Genomic DNA, 26778 nt, shown 5'->3' on the forward strand with positions numbered 1-26778 from the left:
GCCCGCCGTGGGGGCACCTGGGAAGAGGCGGAGAACAATATGGCGGATGGCGAGGAGCCGTAAGTACCCGGGCAATTCGGGCACCGGCCGGGCTGGGTTGTGACCGAGTGCGGCGGTGGGGGGTCGCCGTCGCCACTAGGGGTCCCCCCACCTCCCGCCCCGTCTCCCCGCCCCCCATCCTCTCGCGGCGCCCAGTGTGTAGCGTGATGCTGACCCTTCTTTTATTCTCTCTTTCTTTTAGGGAGAAGAAAAGAAGGAGAATAGAGGAGCTGCTGGCTGAGAAGTTAGTGCTGCCGGGAGGCCGGGGTCCTCTCCGGGGACCCCCGCCTCCCCTCCCCAGGCCTAGGGGACCAGCCGCAGCGGGCCCGGGGGGCTGGGAGGGGGCACCCGGAGCACAGGCCGCGCGGTCTCGGTCCCCGCCCGGGCCCGGCCGGTGCTTGGCCGCAGGTCTGGGGACCGCCTGGCGCCCCTCTCCCAGCGCCCCCGCGTCAGAGACGTGACCTTGGGAAGGGCTCTGACTTGCACACGAAGCGAGTACTGGCCGCTCGTACACATGGAGACAGTCTTAATTGCAGACTCCGGGAACTTTCTATGGTATCGGACTGAGCGCTTCGGCCACTTTTGCAGAGCAGTTGGCTCCTAAAGGAGTGTTGACGCCAAGAACGTGTTGTGCGCATTTACCCCCCGTCCTGCCGCTGGTCTGGGGCTTGGTTTTGCGCGGTGGGGCCGGTGTCGGCAGCCCCCGCCCGGCCCGCCGCAGGGTCCCGCTCCGGCCCGCGGGGCGGGGGGTGTGGCGCTCGGTCTCTCCGGAGCCGGGTCCCGGCGGCGCTTAGGTTGCAGGTGTCGCCCCCGCAGGAGATTGCAATGCAGGGGGCCGGCCTGGCCGCTGCTTTTCACGTTTCTCCCCGCCCTTCCTCCCCACGTCTGCTTAACATGATAAAGTTATATGCCAAGCATTGTCCCAGGGCCTCATTCTTACCCCAAGTAGCTATAAAAACCTGTAGAGGAGTTTTATGGCTGTTACGGTCACAATGCTATTAATTGTGGAACCAAGTGAGCTATAATATCAAAACCCAAGGTCTTTATTGCCAGGCCATACTTATTGGTCCCTTTTGTTAAAATTGGATATTAATAATATATTTGGATGTAGAAGTTGTTGGGTTATAGGAAATGTGAAAACTAAAAATCATTACTAAGTAGATAGAGGAGTCCAGTCTTAGAACACGCTCAGTTGTGTGATATAAAAGATTCTAACCTAAAACATTTTGTGTTCAGTGGCAACAAAAACCATCTCATAGTATTAAAGAGATTCTTTTTTGAAAAATTGGGACCTCTGTTTCAGATAAAAATGTGTGAAAGTTCCTTTCATCAAAGATCTTTAAGTCACATCTTTCACACTTGGAAAGGACACCGAGTTGTATTAGATGTGAACCATCACAATTCTGACAGTGGAGTTACATATTTACTTTCCTCTTATAACATATTGCCTGACCCAAGTGTGTTGAAGGAACAGATTGGGGAAGTTTGCAATGACCTTTTATAAATTCCAAATGTATAAAAGCCCATTCCTCACTGTCTAAACAATATCCTAAGTTTGATTTTGGCTTGCTTTCGGAACCCAGAAACAGGTAGACTGATTTATTTAATCGAACACATGCAGTTCTTACCTTTAGATAAATTATAATAGCCAAGAAAAATAATTAAAAGCGTGAGCATGATCACATTAAATAATTCCTTTTTTATTGAGCAGGTCTGGTGTTACCTTTACTTTTGGGGAAGCCATAATAGTTGTAGGTGCGGTTTTTTTCATACTGACCTTTGCAGCTGAATTTACTGTGTTCTGTGCAGAATGGCTGTTGATGGTGGGTGTGGGGACACTGGAGACTGGGACGGTCGCTGGAACCATGTAAAGAAGTTCCTCGAGCGATCTGGACCCTTCACACACCCTGATTTCGAACCGAGCACTGAAGTGAGAAACATTTATTTTTATTTTGAAGTAACTCCTCTAATAGTTTTGTTTCAAAAATAAGATGCTTTCTTTTTCACTTGCTCTTATAGTAAAAATACTAATAAAATTGTGTAAGTTATCTTGAAATACTAAGTTGAATATTTGCAACTGATTTTATTTGAATGGCTAATATTTAAGTCATTTTTGCATTTCTCATGTAATATGTTGACTTTTTTTTTAGTAAAATAACTTTATAATCTCATTTAAAATTCTAACTTATACTTCACTTTAAATTTTAGTTTAAAGTGATTTCTGAGACACACTCCCCTTTTAGTTTTGCTCTTAGAAATTACTTTTGATAGGAAGATAGGTATGCTTGTTTAAATCTTGGAATTTAATTCAACTGAGCATTTTAGGATTGAGTATAACTAATTGCATGTTAAAAATTATATGAGTTCTGTAAAACGAATGGAATTTTGGATAGTGTCTGACTTAAAGCAAATGTTCAATTAGATAAGACTTATTTTTTTATTACAAGGTAGAAAAAGTATCCTTAAGTAAACTTTTATGTCATTTGATGTTTGTGAAGAGATACTGTTTTGAAATAAAAATATTGAGCTACCCCTAGAATTAAAGTACAAACTCTTGGACTTGACCAGGGTCTCACCTGAATTACTTTTCTCTCCTTTAGCCTTTGGACAGAATTGACAGTGTTCTGCCTTTCTTTGTCTCTATCTTATTTTCCTGTGCTTTTGAATTTTTTTTTTTTTGCCTGATTATTTAAGATACTTTTGTTAAGTGTTTTGAATTGTATTTCTGTTGATAAACAGCTTTCTAAGAATTTTATCTGTTTTTTTTTTCTTCCTGAAGACCTTTAAACACCTTGTGCAGTGTTTGATCCCCAGTTCTTAAGATTTTTATACTTTTCTCTTCATAGGAAGCCAGTTAAATAATGAATTTGATGCTTTCCATCCCCTCTCAAGATTAAAAAAAGATAACCTTTAACTAGCCATAGTTTTTGTTTTTAGAAATAACCTTTAATTTCATACAATAAGAGTCAGTGTAAACACATTGAAATTGAAATGCTCTGAAATCATTAGGGTTATAGAATTTCTGATTCTACCTTGTTCATAAATTTAAAAGAGTTTATTAAATAGAAAGTCTGCTCTTGATCCTCATTTGCATTCTTCATGGAAACATCGGAAACTACGGCTTGTTGTGTTAATGGTACTTGTGTTTTTATAACTAGGTTTTAATATGCCTTTTCATTCTTTACAGTCGCTCCAGTTTTTGTTAGACACATGTAAAGTTCTAGTCATTGGCGCTGGCGGCTTAGGATGTGAGCTCCTGAAAAATCTGGTAATATATATATATGGAAATATATATATACATGTATGTATATATAATATGTGTTTTTCTCCTTTGTGGTAATTTTCCTTTTCTGTCATATTAGGAAATTTCTTTATTATGATTATTAACCTCTGTTTTGAGCCTTTGTTAGATAAGTTTAGCAAGTCAGCTTCCAGACGGTCTTAAATTGTAAAGTGCTCAACATAAATCATTGATAGACATTCTTCTGTTTTCTTCTCTGCTCTTTATCAAAGAAATCTTTGTGCATCCTCTCGCAAAGCACTCATTAATTTCAAATAACAAAACTGGAAATTCATATTTTAACATGCAATTTGCAAGTATTGATTATTTCTTTTGCTCCTTAAGATAACCCACTTAGATAGATAGGGCATTGGCTCATGTTATGTACTAGTAGATGGAGATGTGGTTCTGAGAGGTTACATGGCTTACCTCGCTGTTTTGGATGACACTGATGGGCCTGGAATCGAATCCCGATGATCAGTTCTTAGTCAGGTGTTCACTGAACCATGTGTTAATTTGTTTTTAACGACTATCATTTTAAGAGAGGGTACTATTTAGTGAAACTATTTCGTATACTGGTTTGAAATCCATAATTTGTGATTTAATTAATTCGTTTCATTAACTTCTGATAACCACAAAGAAGCTTTATTTTTTTTTTTTTAACAAGTATCAGTTTATTTAACAAAGATGGATAGGAGGAGAATTGATTGAGAGCTGATATATTCTAGGCTTCTACTGATGTGTAGAAAAGTGGAAATGCTAGAGTAGACTCCTTAGAAAATGAAGTAAAAGAACCAGATAAAATACCTAAAAAGTCAGCCATGTTGCTAAAGGTTAAATATAAACAACCATGTTAATTTTGCTAGGAAGCACAACATCACTCCTGGTGAAACTGCAAAAATTCAATACACTTCATGATACGTAGTGCTGTGCTGGGCTCCGTGGGGATTGTAGATCATCGTGTTCTCTGTCCTTAATGAATATGAAGTTTCTTTGGGGAGACAACTCACGCAAAATAAATAGCAATATGTATGATGTACTCTGTGGGGTACCCAAATGTCAGTACCTTATCAGATATAAATACTCGAGCAATGTGAGAACCAGAGTTCTAGGAGGGAAGAGTGGGTAGTGGTTTTGATAGGCATTGCATGTACATATTCCCTATTGCTTAATCATTTCCATTTTGAAGCTGTTATTTGCAAAGGAGATAGATACGCATTTTAAATGTAAAGTAATTGGAGATTAGATCTGAAGAGTAGTCATCAAGCAGCTTTAGGTGGCCATATTATTTATTGCATTGCAATACCCTCTTACACAGAAGAAGAAAATAGGGTTTTTAATTTTACCACTTGTTACTTTGCTTATTTCAGTACATAAGAGATACACATCTTTTTATAAATTGATTGTATGCCCCCCAAGGCTCATTGTTAAAAAAAGAGTATGACATTATTATTATTTAATTGATATTTAGAGAGGAAGGGGGAGAGAGAGAAATATCTATGTGAGAGTGAAACATCAGCCTGCTGCCTCCTGCATGCTGCCTACCGGGATCAAGCCCACAAACCAGGCATGTATAGCATTGAACAAAATAGGTATTTGTGGGGCTTACATTTTAGTGAAAGGAAAAAGATAAGTAAAATACATAGTATGTCAGATGTTTTGGAGCAAGGAAAGATGAAATATAGGTAGCCTGGTCGAAAGGGAATGGGTTTATGAGGTGCTATTTGAGCAAAGAGGTGAGCAAGAACATTCTAGACAGAGGGAACAGCAGGTGCAAACGCTGTGAAGTGGGAGCATGACTGTCCTGTTCAAGGATAGCAAGGAGGTCCTTACAGCTAAAGCAGAAGTAGGTAAGGGAAGTATTTTCGGAGAGGATATCGGAGGCAATGGGAGATGGAGATGTTTGAAATTAATACCACAAAAGGCATAGGAGGTTACTGTAAGAACTTAGCCTTTTTCTCTGAGTCAGAATGCCATTGGAGAGAGATTTAGGCAGATGAGTTGACTTGATCTGACTTTTAACCTGGATCACTGTGGCTGATGTATTTAGAAAAGACTAAAGAAGAATAGAGGAGGAAGCTGAGGTGAGGTAGAAGGTTGTTGCAGTCATCTAGCTAGAGATGACTGTCTGAGGACAGGGTGGTAGTGTTGGAGGTAGTGAGAGGCAGGCAGAGAATGAAGTCAACAGGATTTGCTAATGGGTTGGTTGTGGGACAGGAGAGAAAGGAGTCAAGGATGACAAGGTTTTTGCCCTGAGCGCCTGGAAAGATGGGTTTAGCATTCACGGACATGAGGCTGGGAGAAGGACAGATTTGGTGGGGTTGGTGAAAAAGATGCTTGAGTTTGGATTTGGAAACTGTTGAGATGTCTGTTGGCTATGCTTAGAAAATTGTCTGGGGGAAAAAAAAAAAAGATTGTCTGAGATCACCAGAATTAAGCATAAGGGCTCTCAAGAATCTAGCCAGTAAAGCAGGAGGAAAACTGAATGTGGTAAAGTGTAAAAATTCTCATGCATGTAGTGACCAAGTGAAGAATGTGTTCTTAGGAATTGATCCACACAGTGCCAAATACTAGTACTTCAGACGGGTCAGGTCACTGGAGATGGCAACATGGAGTTCACTGGTGACCTAGACAAGTGCTGTTTTCAGTGGAGTGTGAGAGGGAACATTTGTTTAGAGCAGGCTTGGGCTGTATAAGGCCCACGAAATCACTTGGTCTGGTCCTGCCAAGGCATTAGGGATGAATTAAATGTTTGACCAAATACAGCAGGCTAATTTTTTAAATATATTTTTATTGATTTCAGAGAGGAAGGGAAAGGGAGAGAGAGACAGAAACATCAATGTTGAGAGAGAATCATTGACTGGCTGCCTCCTGCACGCCCCACACTGGGGATCAAACCTGCAACCCAGGCATGTGCCCTTGGCTGGAATTGAACCCAGGACCCTTCAGTCCGTAGGCCAACGCTCTGTCCACTGAGCCAAACCAGCTAGGGCTGATTGCTTATTCTTGACTCAATACTTTTGTTGTTAATCCTCACCCAAGGATTTTTTTTTTCATTGAATTTTAGAGAGAGAGGAAGGGAGAGAACGAGGGGTGGGGAGAGAGAGAAACATTGATTGGTTGCCTCCCACACCCGAGCAGGGCAGGAGATCAAACCTGCAATTCAGGTACATGCCCTTGATCAGGAATAGAGCCCGAGACCCTTTGGTGTGCGGGCTGACCCTCTAACCACGGAGCCACAGTGGCCAGGGCTTGACTCAATACTTTTAAGATCTTTCTTTTACATGTGCAGTGTATCTCTGTGTGTGTGTGTGTGTGTGTGTGTGTGTGTGTGTTTGTGACATATGTACCTTATAATAGTTATTTCTGAATGGTGCATGCTTAATGTTATGTAAACTAAGATAAAGCTTGTATGAATTGCTTATAATAATATTCTGAAAAAAGACTAGTAAGTGCAATTAATTAGTAAGATTAGTAAAATTAAAGTATCCAGCAATAGCAAAGCAATAAACTTTACAGATGTATTTATGAGATTATAAAACAACTGTAGAAATTTTGAATTGTTCTCTTTTGGTTACAAACTAAAACTGAGCAGTTACACATTTTGACCTTTCCAGGAACATAAATGTTATATATACTTTGTAAGTCTCTTTAACAATTGAATACGATTATGCAGAATTTATTATTGAGAATTTGTAGATTTAGGACTACATTGAAAATAAATGTCAAATTTTTCAAGTGTGAGGGAATTTCTGCTTAATTGGATTTTTTTTATTCCCACAGGCTTTGTCTGGTTTTAGACAGATTCATGTTATAGACATGGACACTATAGATGTTTCCAATTTAAATAGGCAGTTTTTATTTAGGTAAGTTTTAATTTCCTAACAGAAATTTCCAACAGGTTTATGTGATTTGGGGGTGATTGTGCTCTGAAGACACAAAGTTCAGCGTCCTCCTCCTGGTGATTTCATAAGAGAGCAGCAGCTGGAATATTAGGCCCTAGTGAGGTACATTGGTGGGGACACATGAGCCAAACTCTGAGTGGTGACTCTGGGACAATGAAGTTGTGATGGAATTTGAGCTTTTTACAGAGGGGGAAAAGAGATGAAGAATGAAGTAGAAAAAGCCAGGAGCAATTGAAATGGAAGAAAGGGATAATTACCTTAGACATACATGAAATACAGAGTCCTCTGGGAATGGCTTGTTAGAGATAATTTTGAGAACTGGAAGTGGCACACATATGTAGTTCTGAGGAAAAGTTCATTAATAAATTTTAGTATGTAACATTTAGGGATTTGAGTGGCTAGATAAAAGTGTCTGTTAATTAAAGAATTATAGATGTGCAGGGATAATGAAATACTTTTCTTTCTCTAGTGATTAGGTTACTGACAGAAAGCAATCAGTTGGTCCTGGATATGCAGGGTGAGGTTAGGTTAGCAGAAAAGATAAAAGATTTAGGATAGGCATAAAACCTCTAACTTACCTTTGTGGAAGTTCTTAAAGAGATTGAATAATGGGTTAAACTAAGTCAAGTTATTGAAATGTTGTTACAATGTGAACTCCTCATTTAACTTTTATTTATTTCTTTATATTTTAACCCTTGAAGTTTCCCTTCTCTATAGAAAAGTTTTGGTGTCCTTGCCAGTCTAACTAACTTTGGTGTGTAAATGTTCTCAAAAAAACCACGATCGAGTTAATTGGTTATCATAATAATGGCTATGCCCTTCAATTTGTGGCTAAAATAATGAATGAAGATTTTAAAAACGTATATGTGAGAGAAACATCAATGATGAGGAAGAATCATTGATCAGCTGCCTCCTGCATGCTGTACACTGGGGATCGAGCTGTAACCTGGGCATGTACCCTGACCGGGAATTAAACCATGACCTCCTAGAACAGGTCGACACTCAACCACTGAGCTCGCTGGTGGGGCTCTTTAATATTCCTATTTTAAATAAAATAGTCACATTGATTTTTTAAAATTGTTATTTTTAAAGTGTTTATCCTGTACTTACATATGAAGGAGATAAGAATATGGCCATTTTTTCCCAGGTGTTCAGTCCAGTGGGTATGATAGACCTATATGTATATAACAAAAATATGCTATAAAAAAGTAGTAATGAAGCACTTACTATGTATATACTATTTGGGAATGATTTCTGTGAGGAGAATGAGGAAGTACTAGGAAAGAATATGTCATCTGCACTGAGATGAGAAGAGAGAATTCCTGTCATTTCTTACTTATAGCTATGGTTATTACCAAGGAATGATCTTTTAAGGCCTTGTATTTTTAGCTTCATGAAAATATTAGTGACATTTGAATTTTAGATAATGCCCTTAGAATTATTCCTTTTACAAAAATGGGATTCCGACTTACTACAGGACACAAAATTTACTACTTGTGATAAGTGAAGGCTCCTGCATCCCTAGAATGAATTTCATTATGTATATTTCAGCCGAGACCTGCATAGTAACATCTTTAAGTTCTGGGATTCAGGGTAGATACTTGGAAGGCCCTAGGCCTGGGATAATTGGTTTTTTACATTGAGAAATGCTACAATGAGAAATGACCATGAAACATGCCATTATTATGCTTTCTCTAAGGGAATAAAACTTCTCTTTTTCATCTAAATACTTAGACTTGTCAGTACTTAATTTGGAACATTAATAAGGGTTGACATTTTGATTGTCCATCCCAAATACTTAGATATAAATATTCCTTCTAAATGTCCTCTAATTAAACTCAACATGGATATTTTTATGTTTGAAATGATGCAGCCCATCTAGATTTATGTCATGAGTAATGACTGAAATATCATTTTTCCTGTAGGCCTAAAGATGTTGGAAGACCTAAAGCTGAAGTTGCTGCAGAATTTCTAAATGACAGAGTTCCGAATTGCACTGTAGTTCCGTATCCTTTTCACACACAAAAAAATTACTTGATTTTATGAAGCTTTTGTGTGTTTTTCTGTACTATGAAAGACATGTTTAACACAGAGAATACAGATAAGCAAAAAGAAAAAGATCAGTAGCAGTAAGTTATTACCGAGCTATCTGCTGATAACATTTTGCTCTATCTTCCAGTGTTTTCTGTAAGGTTGTATACATTATTTTGCACTAGTTTTTATTTTTATTTTTATTTATTTATTTTTTTAAATATTGAGTTTTTACAGAGAGGAAGTGAGAGGGATAGAGAGTTAGAAACATCGATGAGAGAGAAACATCGATCAGCTGCCTTCTGCACACTCCCCACTGGGGATGTGCCCGCAACCAAGGTACATGCCCTTGACCGGAATCGAACACTGGATCCTTGAGTCCGCAGGCTGATGCTCTATCCACTGAGCCAAACCGGTTAGGGCTGCACTAATTAAGCTGCTTTTAACTAGTACTGTTGTTCTGCATTATTGCCCTTATGTTCAGTATCAGTTGCATATCTCCTCTACTAGACTCTAAGCCCCTAGGTTGGATCCAATTAATCTTTGTGTCTCCTTAAAGTAGCAGATAAAATAGAGAGTCAGTATATTATTAACCAAATGGAAGTGTGTCAGAGTCAATTTATTTATATAAGAAGTATGTTTTTTAAAAAGTATTCACTTTCTTGGTTTTCATACCTTTAGATCAGGGGAATTTTTAGTATTTATAGAAATTCAGGAGATGGGATTTGCTGTATAGAAAATCCTACAGGATACAAAGTCAGCATACAAAATTCAATTATATTTCTGTGTGCTAGTGGTTAACATGTGGAAACTGAAATTTAAAATACAATGCCATTTATAACCACGTTAAAAAAAACACCTTAGGTGTGAATAAAATAAGTATATGATTTATATGCTGAAAACAGTGAAATGCTGATGAAAGAAATCAAAGAAGATCTAAATAAATAGAGAGTTCATGTTGAGGAATTGGACAGTTCAACATAGTAAAGATGTCACTTATCCCCAAATTTGTATCTAAGTTTAACACAATCTGCCAAAATCCCAGGAAAATTTTTGTCAGTACAAACCAGATTATTCTAAAATTGATATAGAAAGACAAAGGAATACCTAAATGCTGAAAGAAAAAATAAAATAGGAGGGGTTACTATCTAATTTCAAGAGTTACGTAGTTACAATAATCAAGACTGTCGGATTGCCAGAGAGAGACACACAGATCAGTCAAACAGACAAGACAGAAATAGCCCCATGCAAGTATGGCCAATTGATATTTGACAAAGGGTCAAAACCAGTTTAACAGAAGAAGGATAATTGCTTTAACAAATTGTGGTGAGGCCTGTGGATAGCCATAGATAAGAAAATGAATCTCGACCTAACCTCCAAAAGTAACTCAAAATGGGTTAAAAGGTTTAAGTGTCAAACGTAAAACTGCAAAAACTTTGGAAGATAACAGGAGAAAATCTTTGGGATCTAGGGTTTGGTGGAGTGTTCTTTGACCACATTAAAGGCATGATATATAAAAAAATTTGATAAATTGAATATCAAAATTAAAAACTTTTACTTTGTGAAGGAGGATGAAAAGACAAGCTGCAGGTTGGAAGATGCTTAGGAAGCAGGTGTCTGACTAAGGACTCAGAATATAAAGAAGTTTCAGAACTCAACAGTAAAAATAATGCAGTTAGAAAATGGACAACAACGAAAGATGTTTCACTAAAGATGGTAAAAAGCACATGAAAAGGTGTTCAACATCACTAGCTATGACAAATCTGAATTATGGCCACATTGAAATACTATCACTCAACTATAAGACTATCTAAAATTAAAATTATAATAATTTTAATTATTTAAATATTTAATAATTTTTAAAATGCTGGCAAAAGTACAGAAGAACTGGATTGCTCATTGCTGGTGGGAAATGTACTGCAAAATCATCGAGCTGGACAAGATGCCTAATGAGCCAATTAGTTAGGAGTCATCTTTATTGCGTGCAGGTTTAGAGCAGATTACCTCTGTCAAATTCCTGAACAAATACAGGAGGGAGTATTTTATTTTTTTATTATCTATATTTGTTTTAGTTTTTTGTGTAAGTTACTTTTGTAGACAGTTTGTAATTTTGAGTATTATGTTTAATATTTGTCATATTTATATAGACAATTTTGTAATTTTGAGTATTTATATAGACATTTGTAACCTTGGGTACATATTTATATAGACATCTGGCATCAGTATTATTGTATTAGTCCCTTATGTTAGATGGCTAGCTTGCAAGGTCAGACAATTAAGTTTATCTTTTCTATTCAAGCAAAAAACAATTATTTTTACAGTCTAAAAATAATAGAGTTGACCTACAGAATAAGAGACTAAGAATAACAAAGTAGTTCAAATAGCAGTTTCACACAGCAGTTTTTCCAAAGGAGGGACCACTATGCTTCAATGTAAAATACTATAGCCATCTGGAAAGTAGTTTGTTTCTGAAAAATCTAAACATACACTTTCCATATCACCCAGCAGTTTCATTCCTGGGCATTTATCCCTGAGAAATGAATACTTAAGTCTGCATAAAAACTTGTTTTCGATTGTTCAGAACAGCTTTATTTGTAGTAGCCCAAAACTGTAAACACCCCAAACATCCGTCAATAAATGAATTGTTTAATGTGATACAGCCATACTATGGAATAATACTCAATATAAAACTGTACCAACTATGAAACATAATAGTGTGGATGTATATCAAGGCCATTATGCAGTATGAAAAATGCCAATCTCAAAAAGTCATCTATTGTATGATTCTATTTATATAACACTCTTCAAATGACAAAACTATAGAGATGGTAATAAATCGGTGATTGTCAGGTTAGGCATGGTGGGGGTAGGGAAGGTGTGACTCAGAGCAGGTAGCAGGAGGGAGATCTTGGTGCTGATCGATTGTATGTCTAGGCTGGTGGTTACACAGTCTACACATGACAACGATACACACTTGTACCAATGTCCTATTCACGGTTTTGAGGTTGTACTAATGTAAGATGTAACCGGTGGGGGAAACCTGGTGAAAGATACAGGACCTCTCTGTACTCTCTTTACAACAACTCCCTGTGAATCTGTTACTTCTAAATAAGAGGTATAAAGATGCAAATACAGGCCCCTGTTGAGGAAGAAACAAACATGTACACCTTGTCTGTCCCCATTATTTAGATCTGGGAAACGGGCATTTTATAGAAATCCAGGAGATGGGATTTTTGGGTCTGGCTCCTTGCCCCCCCCCCCCCCCCATGGCTGCTCCTCCAGTGTTTGGTCGGGTTCTCTTGATCTTTCTGTTCTAGTTGTCACTTATGTCCCCTGTTTGCCTAGCTTCAAGAAACAGATCTGAATGGGTGAGGGCTTGTATTGAATTTATTTTTTATAGCTTCGTTTGTAGGTCAAATTTTTATTCCTCTTTTTCTATTTTGCTTTAAAAACATGAATAATGGATTATTTATTGTAATTTTAGAGAAGTATAACTTATCTATTATTAAACAAAATTGCTCCATTAGAAAGTTAAACGCTTTGCATGCATATGGGTTGTTACAGTGGTAAGTGCTATGATTGGTTCATGCCAAGCCAGTTTTGAATGGGGTTCTTTTTGCACCCCCAGGCAGGGGGAGACTGCTGGCAGGGTTTTGTTGGATAAAAGAAAGAGACTTAGAAAACTAGTAAACTGAGAGAGGAAGAAAGAATTCATCTCTCTCTACCCCACCTCCACTCCCCAAAAACCAATAGTAAGTCATTGACAACTGAAAAAGTTGTTTTTTGGGATCTTCTGTGTGTTTTTTAAAAATATTTTTTTTAATTTCAGAGAGGAAGGGGGAGAGAGATAAAAACATCAGTGATGAGAGAATCATTGATCAGCTGCCTCCTGCACACCCCTCATTGGAGACCGAGCCAGGCATGTGCCCTGACTGGGAAACAAACCATGACCTCCTGATTCATAGGTTGACACTCAACCACAGAGCCACACCAGCCAGGGTGTGTGTTTGTTTTTAATTAGTTTTGCAGTAACTCTTAAAATCACCCAGCTAAATAGGAACTAGGATATACTTGATCCCATCGCTAAATGTTTATTGTCTCTTGGCTTGATGCTGATGGTTGAGGATACACACATTCTGCTTTCCCAGGGCTCAGGATTTGATACAAAAACAAGTAGAAAATATTAGAGTCATAAATATAATTAAATGATATAGGGGTTCAGGGATGAGAGGGAGACTAAGTAGTTCCGGAGAGGAGTGTTATAAAAGTGGTTTTGTCAGGAAGTGGCTTGTGTTCATTTTGTCATATTCCTTGAATTCCACTACTTTGAACATTTATGATCTATTTCTTGTTTTAAAAATACATTTATAAGTTTTTCCTTATGGTATCAAATTCACTTTAAAAATTACAAGCTTAGCAGTTCAAGTTCCTTTACTTATATTCAGACATTTCAACAAGATCCAGGATTTTAATGACACTTTCTATCGACGTAAGTTGTTCTCTTGAAATTCATCTCCCACTAAATTCTAACTATTACTTGGTTGGTAGCTATTTGAAGGTTATTTAGTTGTTTTCATCTCGTGGTGTTGCTTTTCAATAAGGTTGTTGACGGGTTGAAAAGAGCACAGTGCCATTGTTTTAATTCTTTCTTGACACCATTAACTGCATTTTTCTGCATTGACTTGAGTAAGGATTAGGAGATGTTTGTATATGTGTGTGTTATAATAAAAAGTGGGTTTTGTTTTTGTTGTTAATCCTCACCTGAGGATGTTTTTTCCATTGATTTTTTTAGATAGAGTGGAAGGAAGGGGGAGAGACAGAGAAACATTGATGTGAAAAGAGACACATCGATTGGTTGCCTCCTACATGTGCCCCAACCAGGGCTAGGGATTGAGCCTACAACCAAGGTATGTGCCCCCGACTGGAATGGAACCTGCCCTCAGGCGTATGCTCTAACCACTGAGCACCCCAGCCAGGGCTAAATGTGATGTGGTGTGTGTGTGCGTGCGTGTGTGTTTTCTTAGAAGGTGTAAATTATGTTGTACCATGGCATCTTTAAAAACTAAGCTTGCATTTTTTTTCTTATAGAATTTCATATAATTGTATGTGGATTGGACTCTATCATAGCCAGAAGATGGATAAATGGCATGCTGGTAAAGACTTTAGTGTTACAGTTCTCTGAAGTTCTTGCTGTTGCTCTTAACACACTGAAAATTAGAATTGCATATCATATTTTTTAAAAATCAGAGTTTAATTTCATTTAAGTTCATGTACTTGTTTATTGCTATCATTAATTTTTAGGTGAGGACCAATATTGCTAATATCCCTTGATTTGATATATTAGTATATAGTCATGTTATTGATTTGTGGAATTACTTGACAGCATGCTTTGTCTTTTGAATTCTTATCCCCTTCTCCTTTTAAACCCTTAAAATAATTTTCCTAGATATCTCTTCTCAATTATGAAGATGGTGTATTAGATCCAAGCTCCATTGTCCCTTTGATAGATGGGGGGACAGAAGGTTTTAAAGGAAATGCCCGGGTAATTCTGCCTGGGATGACTGCTTGTATTGAATGCACTCTGGAGCTGTATCCACCACAGGTAACCCTAAAAAGCACCTGCATTTATTTTACAGTATCTTGGGATGGAATTATGGTTGAAATATTAAATCTATTCAATATTTAGAATTTTTAATTAGGGGTAACAAGATTTTTAAAATCATGCTGAGAAGAAAAAATGATAAAATATGAAATTTGCTCTATTTGAGGAAAAAATATAGTTTTGATACTATTGTTTTCATAATTTATTTGTATTAATTTATTTGGGAGTAGGGATTAAGGGATCAGTTTAAAATTGTATGTTGGGTAGAGCTACCATCTGTTTTCCTTGCCTGTGATTGTTTTTGGGAAATAAAGATACCAAGGATGAGAATGATCTTTCCAAAGATGAGGCTCTTTCATCTATACATCCACTTTAGAGGACAGTTAGAATTTTGATCTATTTATGAGTATTCACTTGGAATTAATTTCACTCTGTGAATTTGCTTTTGTTTCATACCTTCAGATTTAGATCAGGTACACATAACAAATTTGAGAATTTATTCAGCATATTTTTTACACAGTTTAACAAAGTTAAATTTACATAGGGAAAACCTGAGTGAAGTGACTCAGCTACTTTTAGAAATCTTAATGGTTTCAAAGTTGTTTCTATAAGTGGAGGGCTAAGGTGAATTATAACAAACTGTTACAAATTAAATCATAACTAGAAATTACATTTTTAAAATAAGTCAATGTTTTAAATCCACTAAAAAGGGCTTGGTTTTTAGGTTAATTTTCCCATGTGCACCATTGCATCTATGCCCAGGCTACCAGAACACTGTATTGAGTATGTAAGGCTATTGCAGTGGCCTAAGGAGCACCCTTTTGGAGGTAAGGAACCTAATTTTATAATCCAGAGTTACAGTATTTATTCGTCTACATTACTCATTTGGATAATTACATCAAAAACAAGTTGATTCATGTTTCTGTTTCTGTTTTTCTCTTCTCTTTTTTCCCCTAACAGAAGGGGTTCCATTAGATGGAGATGATCCTGATCATATTCAGTGGATTTTCCAAAAATCTCTAGAGAGAGCATCACACTATAATATTAGGGGTGTTACATACAGACTCACGCAAGGTAAGTTAGCAAATTGCCATGAATAATGAATGATCTTGGGAACGATCCTTTTTTTACTGTCTCGGGATACTTTGGAGGAAATAAGTGATAAGTGATTTTAGACACTACCATCCATTTGAAGTTCAGTAAAGGTACCATGGAAATAATAGTTTTCAGATGCCCCAAAGTTGGAAATGAGCAGCAGAATCCATACTACTACTTAGCTAGAAGGACTTTGATAAAATCATTGAATCTTATTTACTTAGTATTGGAAATTGACTCACTCACTTTATCATTCAATGAAGAGCAATTTATCACCACCTGGGGCAGTCTGTTTCACACTTGGACAAGACTGTTAGAAAATTATCTATTGAGCAGAAATTTCCATCTTTAGTTTGGTCTGAGTATTGTCCCAGGGTATATACCATATATGTATAAACCTAACTCCCTTAAGTAATAGCACTTAACACATTGAGAACGTGGTCACATTCCCTCCAAATCTTTATCACTGCCACGAACCTCCCTAGTTCCTTTAAACCTTTGACATGTGCCTGACTTTTAAGTCCCCATCATGTTGTTTTTTTATAACCATATTTCAGTTATCCATAATTCTCTTAGCTAGGTTAGAATCTACATAGAATATCTAAAATATTCTTATTTTAGATAACAGCCTTCTGATAATTCTGATAATTGATGTAGCCTTAGAGGAGAGGAGGGTTTTTTGTTGTTTGTTGCTAACATTGATCCTATATTTTCAACTTTTTGAGGTAATTGTCCACTAAAATGTAGAAGTTCTTCTATATATGCAGTTGCTAAGCCTCATCTGTAAGACTGAATTGGCAGAGAATTGATGTCTGAATCATACTTCTGATCTGGCCCTAGATTTTAGGTTTTATCTCATTCTATTGATCAGGCCTTCTTGAGTACTTTGTATTTCTTTGTCTTGTTCATAAGGATGTCATGAAAGACCTTTCCAGATGTTCTAAGCTAGTCAGAGTGACTAAATGAGACTAGTCCAAGAGGACTTGTCTCAGTGAACAATCATAGTGCTCAGTCTTAGGGATCAATGCTTCCTGGTCTAGGAACTCACAGTTCATCCTTTATAGAATTTTTCCAAGGTCATTGTCAAGTTCCCAAGAAAGAACTTTGTCTTCTTTTTGAAAATCTGCCATTTCTCTTCTGTGATTATTTCCTTATATACAGCATAATGATGTCGTAGTAATGTCATTTGAAAATTCCGTTGTTACACATTGCTTTTTGCTTCCTGAACTCCCCTATTCTGACCCTGTTCCTTGACCACACCAAACTCATTCCTATTTTTGAGCTCTGTTATCCTCCTGATCCTTATGCCTGCACTGCTCTTCCTTGGACCCCACAAGCCTGGCTGCTTATCCCTCAGGTATTAACCAGTTCTCCTGATCATTCAACTGAAAAGGACTTCTTAACAATTCAGTATTTTACCTTTTTATAATTGCTCAGAACTAATGCTAGTCTCATTTTTCTCTGCAAGGAATATTGCATACTTGCACACTCGTATACATCCCTGCTCCGGGGCCTTTGCCCTTGCTGTTTACTCTACAGAAATGCTCTTTCCCTAGGTCATTGTATGGTCAGGTCTTTCTCAGGGTTTAGATTTCAGCTCAAACTATCACTTCCTGAAAAAGGTCTTCCCTGATCATCCAACTGTAACATACACCTCATTTTACTCTTCTTCACAGAACTCTTCAGTATCTGAAATTTCCTCCTGTACTGACTTGAGTGTTATCCCCCACATCAGCATGAAAGCTCTATGAGAGCAGGTGACTTTTGTGTAACACCTAGAACAGTGTCTGGCATATGGTACACGTTTGGTAATGGTCTGAATTAATAAACGAATTCAGTTTGTCCTGATCAGGAACTGGAAACTCTTTTTCATATGTATTCTCATTCATCCCTTTGGACCTTTGAGCAGGTGCAGGCTTTGCAGCCTGGTGATGAAGGGCCTTCACAAGGAGTACAAAGCAAAATGAGAAGTGAAGTCTTGCTTTTTTAAGGGGTGGAGGGTACGGGGAGTCCTTATCATTTTGGCAGTGCTCTTTTTTAAAAAAAATTATTTTAAAATTAATTTATTTTTCAAAAAATCTTTATTGTTGAAAGTATTACAGATGTCCCCCCTCTACCGGGTTCCCACCCCATCCCAGGTCTTCACCACCCTATTGTCTGTAGGTAATGCATATATGCATATAAGATTTTTGGTTAATCTCTTCTTGGCCCCCCTTCCCTCCTACCCTCTGAGATTCGTCTGTTCCATGTTTCCATGCCTCAGGTTCTATTTTATTCATCAGCTTATTTTGTTCATTAGGTATCTTGTTCATTTATTTTTATTTTTAGATGCAATTGTTGATAGATATGTATGTATTGCCATTTTACTGTTCATATTTTTGACCTTTTTTTTCTTTTCTTCTTCCTCTTCTTAAAGAAAATCCTTCAACATTTCATGTAATACTGGTTTGGTGGTGATGAACTCATTTAGCTTTTTCTTGTCTGTGAAGCTCTTTATCTGACTTTCAATTCTAAATGATAGCTTTGCTGGGCAGAGTAATCTTGGTTGTAGGTCCTTGCTGTTGATCACTTTGAATATTTCTTGTCACTCCTTTCTGGCCTGCAGAGTTTCTGTTGAGAAATCAGCTGACAGTCATATGGGCGCCCCCTTGTAGGTAATTGCTTTTCTCTTGCTGCTTTTAAGATTCTCTCTTTGTCTCTAACCTTTGGTATTTTAATTATGGTGTGTCTTGGTGTGGGCCTCTTTGGGTTCCTCTTGTTTGGGACTCTGCACTTCCTGTACTTGTAAATTTATTTCTTTCACCAGGTAAAGGAAGTTTTCTGTCATTATTTCTTCAAATAGGTTTTCAATATCTTGCTCTCTTCTCCTTCTGTCACCCCCATAATGCAAATGTTGGTGCCCTTGAAGTTGTCTGAGAGGCTCCTTACACTATCTTCATATTTTTGGATTCCTTTTTTTTTTTTTTTTTGCTCTTCTGATTGGGTGTTTTTTGCTTCCTCATATTCCAAATCATTGATTTGATTCTTAGCATCTTATACTCTACTGTTGAGTTCCTGTAAATTATTCTTTATTTCAATTAGTGTATCCTTTATTTCTGACTGGACCTTTTTCATGTCTTTGAAATTCTCAATAACATCCTTGAAAGTCTCACTAAATCCATTGAAGTTCTCATTAAGTCATTAAGCAATGTTATATAACCATTGTTTTGAACTTTGTATATAATAGTTTGCTTGCTTCCATTTCATTTAGGTCTTTTTTCTGGAGATTTCTTCTGTTCTTTCATTTGTGACATGTTTCTTTTGTGTCTGCATTTTGGCTGCTTCCCTGTATTTGTTTCTATAAGTAAAGCTGGTATGTCTCCTCGAATTGGTAGAGTGGCCTTGTATAGTAGGTGTCCTGTAGGGCCAGTGACTCAGCCTCCCCAGTCACCTGAGCTGGACAATTTAGGTGTGCCCCTGTGTGGGCTATGTGCATAGTCTTGTTGTAGTTGAACCTTGACTGCTGTTGGCATCACTGAGAGGAATTGACCTCCAGGCCAATTTGCTGTGAGGACCAGCTACAACTACAGTGTGAGCTGCTTTGCAGGAAATACCCCTATGGAGCAGGACTTGCTTAAGTGGGGCATTTGTTTTCACTGGGTCTGCTCCTTGAGTGTGTTGCTTGTGAATGTATAGAGTTGTAATCTGGTATAGTCTGAAGCTCTCCACCAGGTGCAGTGGCTCTGGGGCCTCCCAGGAGGTGCAAAGTCATCCACTGCCTGGGGCTGCCTGGCAGGAATTACAGAGAGATCTGCAGATTTCTCCTATTTGTATTGGGCTTGAAGATGCCCCGGTAAGGCCAAGCTGTGAAGGAAGGCAGGCTGTTGCTAGTGCTGGGTCTTATGCCTCTTATTAATAGGTTTGGGGCACGCTGATGGCAGTTGCTGCTTGTTTGAGAGATTTTAGGAAAGTCTGAAGCCTGAGCCAGGACAGGCCATTCATGTGGAAAAGTCACTGCAAACAGCCTGAGTGGGCCTGCGAGTTGGTTGAGGTGGGGTCTCAGGAAATCACCAGGATGGAGCCAACAATGTGAGCCATGCTGATGGGAACTCAGATACAGCTGCCAGTCAGCTCTGTGACAGGGGCAGGGGAGGGAGGTCTCAGCATAGGAACAATGACCCCTTTGAGTACCCCTGCTTGGGAGAAAGCCACCCCCGAGTTCTTGCTCCAATGCCAGACAATCCAGTTCCTCCCTGTATTTCCCTGAATCCCTCCTGAGTCGTTGCCCCAGGGCTGGAGCTCAGAGGAAGCGGAACCGTGTAAATTTGTGTGGTGGCTTTTCTTTTTTTTTTCTTTCTGCTTTTTTAAAATATATTTTATTGATTTTTTACAGAGAGGAGGAGAGAGGGACAGAGAGTTAGAAACATCGATCAGCTGCGTCCTGCACACCCTCCACTGGGGATGTGCTCGCAACCAAGGTACATGCCCTTTACTGGAATCGAACGTGGGACCCTTCAGTCCATAGGCTCATGCTCTATCCACTGAGCCAAAACTGGTCAGGGCTGTGTGGTGGCCTTTTAAGAGGAACTGCCTGGGTATCCAGCATCCTCCCTGTTACTCAGCAACAATCCCAGCTGGTTTTTACAGTTCAAAGTTTCAGAGACTTCTCTTCCCATCTCTGGAACCCTGGGCTGGGGGGTCTGGTGTAGGCCTGGGAACCATGGCTTCTCATGTAATGCCTCCGCAGGGGAGATATCCAAATTAAAAACACGCCACACTGCCCAGCTGGTGTGGCTCAGGGGTTGAGCATTGACCTATGAACCAGGAGGTCATGGGTTTAATTCCCGGTCAGGGTACATGCCTGGGTTGTGGGCTTGATCCCCAGGGTGGGGCGTGCAGTAGGCAGCCAATCAATGATTCTCTCTCATCATTGATGTTTCTTTCTCCCTCCCCCTTCCGTTCTGAAATCAATAAATATATTTTAAAACAACAACAACAAAACACACCACACATTGGTGTTGGACCAGCCAGTTCTGCGCCTCTGCCCCTCCTACCAGTCTTGATAGACTTTCTTTATTTCTCTAGTTGTAGGACTTCCATCTAGCCAGATTTCAGGTGGTTCTGAGTGATGGTTGTTCTGCATTTTAGTTGTAATTTTGATGTGGTTATGGGAGGCAGCAAGTACTGGCGTTTACCTATGCTGCCATTCTGGTTCTTGCTGGGCAGTGTCTTCTACTCCTTACTGTTTGTGACTACGTGCTCCTCCTTTCACTACGTCCTCCTATATGTGGCTCACTGGAGAACATCCAGTTTAACTGTCATCAGATTAGCTCCTCCCTACTTCTCCTGCTCTGGAATTATACGTAATCATATGATCAGAATTAACTTTTTAAAAACAGCTTTCCAGACTTAACTGACTTCATGTCTTCTAAGAAATTTGCCTTTTTTCTGAAGTTTTTGAATCCTGCCTACACCAGAAGTCCCATTTTTCAGTGCTCCCTCACACTTCAATATAATTAACATAGGTATTGCCTTTGTAGTTTTTTTCCTAAGGTGAACAATTCAAATGTAGTCATAAAATAGAGTATTTTCTACTTAAAAAATTGTTTAATGTAGAGCTTTGTTCATTGCTAATCTGAGTACTGATATAAAAAGTAGGGTAGAAATGGAGAACTATGTAATAGAGGAGTGCAAGCTGTAGAGTGAAATGAAGATAAGGTAATTCTTGTTCATTACAGTTTACCCAACCCTTACTGAGTATAGTATTATATCACGTATCAGTTAAGGTTATGCACTTTGGGGTGATCTGGGTTTCATATACCACCCCCATCACTTACTAGGTATATAGCTGTGGATGTGGTACAATTTCTCTCAACCTCATTTTCCTTGTCCTTAAAATCAGAGTAAGACGACTAACATAAGGATGTTCGGAAAATTCAGTAACATCTATTTAATTTTCACGATGTTCTTGGAACACAATAAACACCCTAATTGTTAGCTATTATTCATGGTCTCATCTGTGAAGCTTAGTGAAGAGTTTACTTTTCTTTGCTAATGTAACTTCCTTAAGAATCTGAACATGCTACAAAATGATGGGAATGTGGAAGAAGATTGCTTCATGGTTCAACTTAAGTCTATTTTGTCACTTGAAAGCCTGACAAATTAAGTTGTGGAAAATGTTATTTAATAAATCATACTGCCTAACTTAAGATACCTACTTTTTGAAAGAAATGCTCGTGTTTTAATCAGTGTGTTTTTCAGGGGTAGTAAAACGAATCATCCCTGCAGTAGCTTCCACAAATGCCGTCATTGCAGGTGAGGAAAAAAGGCCATCACTTGACGCTGTCTTTCCTTTAGTTTTTGATTTGATATCTAAATTGACATTTCTGCAGCTTCTTGATCTCAGAAAACCGTTGCAATAGGAATGTGATATCTTTTAGGTGGATGGTGTAATTAAGCTGTCCAAAAAAGAATTAGCTTTTAGGCCTTGCATATAATTTGTTTTACATTATATCACATAGTGCTCTGTAGGAAGCAGATATTTTCATACCATTTCTGTTTAATCTTTATAACAGGCTGCTCATTAATCTGAAGAGGAAGGAAAACATACTCTATTACTTGGACTGCCCAAAAAAAATATAAAATGTTACTACTTTTTCAGTGTTTTAAAAATAAGAGTATATAAATTTTAATCTATTTTTAATCAATAGCCTTGTAAATTTATCTGTTCTGATTTACTACTGACTTTCTAAAAAATGTCCAATTTTAAATGTTTAATTTTCATTGAGTTAGAGCATGTTTATTTTCTCCCCTTTTCAGCTGTGTGTGCCACTGAAGTTTTTAAAATAGCCACCAGGTAATGAGTTTTATTTTTAATATGGATGTAAGTTTCTGTTTTGATCTGGTTCACTTATATAAATGTGGACATTTTTTCATTACAGCGCATATATTCCCCTTAATAATTACTTGGTATTCAATGATGTAGATGGACTGTACACATACACATTTGAAGCAGAGAGAAAGGTTAGTAGTATTATACTAATGGGAACTTTTTTTGATCATGCATACTTTGATTTTTAAATGTTAATAAATGAAATTGCCCATAGCCCAGTGGTTCTCAACCTTGGCTGCACATTAGAATTACCTGGGAATCTTTTTAAAATCCTGATTTCTGGGCCTCATCCTCCGGAAATTCTGTGTCTTTGTTATGGGGTGGGGCCACAACATTAGTAACAAAGAAACAGAATTTCCGGAGGATGAGGCCCAGAAATCAGGATTTTAAAAAGATTCCCAGGTGATTCTAATGTGCAGCCAAGGTTGAGAACCACTGCCATAGCCTAAGTTTTATCTAGCTTTCAGAACCTTAGTTACTATACTATATATCTTTTATAGTGTAGCCTGAAAGAACTACCATGTAGCAAAGTAATTTAGGAAAAATGGCTGATTATGAAAAGCAAAGATTTTTTAAGCATAAACATTCATTCATAGGAAACATGCATGGTTATAACACAGCTTCATTTTTATTTCATTATTATAAGGAGACTATTATTGGTGCATGTGCTGCTGTGATTTATTGTGTTTCATATATGTAGGAAAACTGTCCAGCTTGTAGCCAGCTTCCGCAAAATATTCAGTTTTCTCCATCAGCAAAACTACAGGAGGTTTTGGATTATCTAACCAATAGTGCTTCTCTGTAAGTGTTCTGGACTTCTGTTATGTTGTAGAAATATTTTTTGATATTTTAAAACTTTAAAAACAAGAATTTTTTTTTAAAAAGTGATTTTTGATTTTTCCCCTCATACTTATATTTAGGCAGATGAAATCTCCAGCTATCACAGCAACATTAGAGGGAAAAAATAGAACCCTTTACTTACAGGTGAGAAGTGTTCAGTTTTTATTTCTTTCACAATTACATTAAAAGTCTAATTTCATTTAATGTGTTTTACATTAAAATAATTTTGTTTTCTAGTCAGTAACCTCTATTGAAGAACGAACAAGGCCAAATCTCTCCAAGACATTGAAAGGTATTTTAAATGAGTATATTTCATAGTCAACTTCTTTTTTTGGTAAAAGTAACAATTCCTTTTAGATTTGCTGTTAATACTTTCAAATAATGATTTCATCTTAAATACTTATATCTTTAGAAATAATAGATTTAATTGCTCTTTTAGTAGAATACACAAAAAATATCTAAAGAAATCAAACATATTACTGCCTTTAATCAATATATTTTACTGATGTTTATCTTAACCATAATATTCTATAGTTTGTGTATCTGTGTGTTGTTACCGTTTTTGTTGAGTTTTTATTTTCCCCTTGGGTTAATTATGCTTTCTCTGTTTTAGAATTGGGACTTGTTGATGGACAAGAACTGGCAGTTGCTGATGTCACCACACCACAGACAGTACTATTCAAACTTCATTTTACTTCTTAAGGAAAATAAATCTGCACATAATAGAAAATTTATGGAAATACTATACTTTGTGGATGCTAAGAAATTTGATTTATTTTTAGCACTAGTATTGCTGAAATTTGACCTTTTTTTTTTTAAAATGTAATGAGCCACTCTTTTTTAATAACTGTCCCTTGAAAACAAAATTTGGGGTTGGTGCTTGTAAGTATTTTCATTAATAATCTATATATATAAAAGCCTAAGCGACTGAACAACCCGACTTGTCAACCGATTGCTATGATAGATAGGCACTGACCACCAGGGGGCAGACGCTCAACACAGGAGCTGCACCCTGGTGGTCAGTGCACTCCCACAGCCAACCTTCTGTGGCCCCTCCCTCCAGCTTGCCAACCTCCCACAGCTCCTCCCCCAGGCCAGCCAACCTCCTGCAGCCCCCCCCCCCCCCCCCCCCCAGGCAACCTCCCGTGGCCCTGATTGCCGGCCAGGCCGAGGGACTCCACTCATGCACGAATTCGTGCACCGGGCCTCTAGTATGAGAAATAATGCTTAGAGAGAGAGTATGAGCAAAAATGTATTACTTCTTTTAGGGGAGACAAACACCCTCTTGTGTGTGAATTTTGTTATTATGGTCAAATAGTGCATTCCTCAGTTTTCATTTGAGCACCCACACATACAAAAGATGTCCCTATAAAGAAAATAAGAAAATTAAGTTCTAAACATTAAATGTTATAATTTGACATCTGGTGCATATTGAACATAATCTGTATCTTGCTTGTTTTAATATTTAATTGTGGCTGTTCAAATGAATATTAACTTTTGCAAAGATTACTTTGCCCATGATAATTTGTAAATGGTGTTAGAGCTGAATACCTGTGCATGGAAATGAGAAATATTTTCATGTGTTTACTTGCAGGCCATAGAGGCCAGTATGCACAACATTAAAGTCAAGACATGGTTGTTTAAAAGAAAAGTTATCATTGATGCTTTCACACTATTTATTAATAAAATCATATATTATCTACTTTCCTCACTGAATCTTTTAAAAATATATTAAGGGTGCCCTGGCTGGTTTGGCTCAGTGGATAGAGCATCTGCCTGTGGACTGAAGGGTCCCAGGTTCAATTCCAGTCAGGGGCACATGACCAGGTTGCGGGCTCGATCCCCAGTAGGGGGCGTGCAGGAGGCAAGTGATCAATGATTTTCTCTCATCATTGATGTTTCCATCTCTCTCTTCCTCTCCCTTTCTCTCTGCAATCAATAAAAAAAATATTAAAAATAAACAAACAAAATATTAAGGGTAATAAGTAGTTTTGTAGTGTAGGAATAATTTTTAAATGTATAGCAGAATTAGTAATACAGAATTTTTATGGCACCTGCATTAATATTTTTGCCACAGTAAATATCTACTGTTTTAATTTAATTTGCTCTCACATAAATATTGTAATGAAGTAGAATAACTATATTTTTATATTAAAGTTTCTTAAAATCCCTCTCCTCCCCCCCCCCCAAAAAAAAACAGTGAGGTTTAAAACAAAGTCAAGCATAAGTTCTGAAAAATGAGTTTTAGTATCTCAGTGTGGAAACATGTATATGATCTCACTATGTCTTTGACTTAGATGGCAATCTTCTATTCATAAGCTTTGTGACTAATTATCACTGGGCTACATACTCACTTTTTTTTTTAAGCTCCACATTGACAAATAATTTTTTCATTATATAATCATATGGGATAGACTTCTTTGCTTAAAAAGTGACAGAGTTAGTATAAATTTTTGAAAGTGAAGAAACTGACATCTAGCACTTTTTTTTTTTAAATATATTTTATTGATTTTTTACAGAGAGGAAGGGAGAGAGATAGAGAGTTAGAAACATCGATGAGAGAGAAACATCGATCACCTGCCTCCTGCACACCCCCGACTGGGGATGTGCCCGCAACCCAGGTACATGCCCCTGACCGGAATCGAACCTGGGACCCCTCAGTCTGCAGGCCGACGCTCTGTCCACTGAGCCAAACCGGTTTCAGCACATCTGGCACTTTTATAATCATTCTCAAAGTAGACTTGTAAGGGCTCTCCTGAGAGCATGCCCTTCCCTTTTCCTTTCCCTTCCCCCACCTCCTCCCTGCCCCAAGCACCACACCATTAGCCTCCTCATTCCCAAGCTCCAATGGCCCTTCCTTTACCTCCATAACTTGCAAATACATGTCCTTACAGAAAAAAAAGTAGACTTGTAAGAAGTTGACAATATCTTCATCTAAGAGCTGAATAGTTTTAGAGAGTTTAGGTCATTTATCCAAAAATGTACAATTAGAGGTATTGGAAGGGATTTTAAAAGAAAAATAGTTCCTTGCAGTGGGGTAAAATCCTCAAATATGGGGAAGGGACAGGTAAAGTAAATAACCACAGCAAGGGGGGGTGTAATAAGAATACAATAA

General features: G+C 37.9%; 1 protein-coding gene across 4 annotated transcripts; it reads left to right on the plus strand.

The window, feature by feature from the left end:
- UBA3 (ubiquitin like modifier activating enzyme 3) lies at positions 1–25368 on the plus strand. Of its 4 annotated transcripts, XM_081106193.1 has the most exons (18): positions 1–59; positions 242–283; positions 1849–1969; positions 3227–3307; positions 7103–7185; positions 9150–9230; positions 13701–13744; positions 14344–14408; positions 14702–14857; positions 15582–15684; positions 15818–15931; positions 22193–22246; positions 22751–22787; positions 22873–22954; positions 23524–23624; positions 23744–23807; positions 23901–23955; positions 24277–25368. In XM_081106193.1, exons 1-18 carry the CDS (start codon positions 40–42, stop codon positions 24363–24365), a joined length of 1392 nt encoding a protein of 463 aa, XP_080962319.1. In that variant the 5' UTR covers positions 1–39; the 3' UTR covers positions 24366–25368. The 4 variants fall into 4 exon arrangements, with proteins under 4 accessions (XP_080962319.1, XP_080962316.1, XP_080962318.1 ...); XM_081106190.1 differs by lacking the exon at positions 242–283 and having other exon boundaries at positions 7–59; XM_081106191.1 differs by lacking the exon at positions 3227–3307 and having other exon boundaries at positions 16–59.
- The last annotated feature ends 1410 nt before the right edge of the window (positions 25369–26778 follow it).

This window comes from Myotis nattereri (genome assembly GCF_964212035.1).
Source record: "Myotis nattereri genome assembly, chromosome: 14".
In the NCBI taxonomy this organism is placed as follows: Eukaryota; Metazoa; Chordata; class Mammalia; order Chiroptera; family Vespertilionidae; genus Myotis; species Myotis nattereri.

What these genes read in the sequence shown, in the direction of transcription:
- UBA3 (XM_081106193.1), top strand. Translation starts at nt 40, where the DNA reads ATGGCGGATGGCGAGGAGCC. An exon ending in AATAGGCAGTTTTTATTTAG is followed by an intron (nt 7,186 to 9,149) that starts GTAAGTTTTAAT and finishes TTTTTCCTGTAG; the next exon opens with GCCTAAAGATGTTGGAAGAC. An exon ending in GTTTTTAAAATAGCCACCAG is followed by an intron (nt 22,788 to 22,872) that starts GTAATGAGTTTT and finishes TTTTCATTACAG; the next exon opens with CGCATATATTCCCCTTAATA.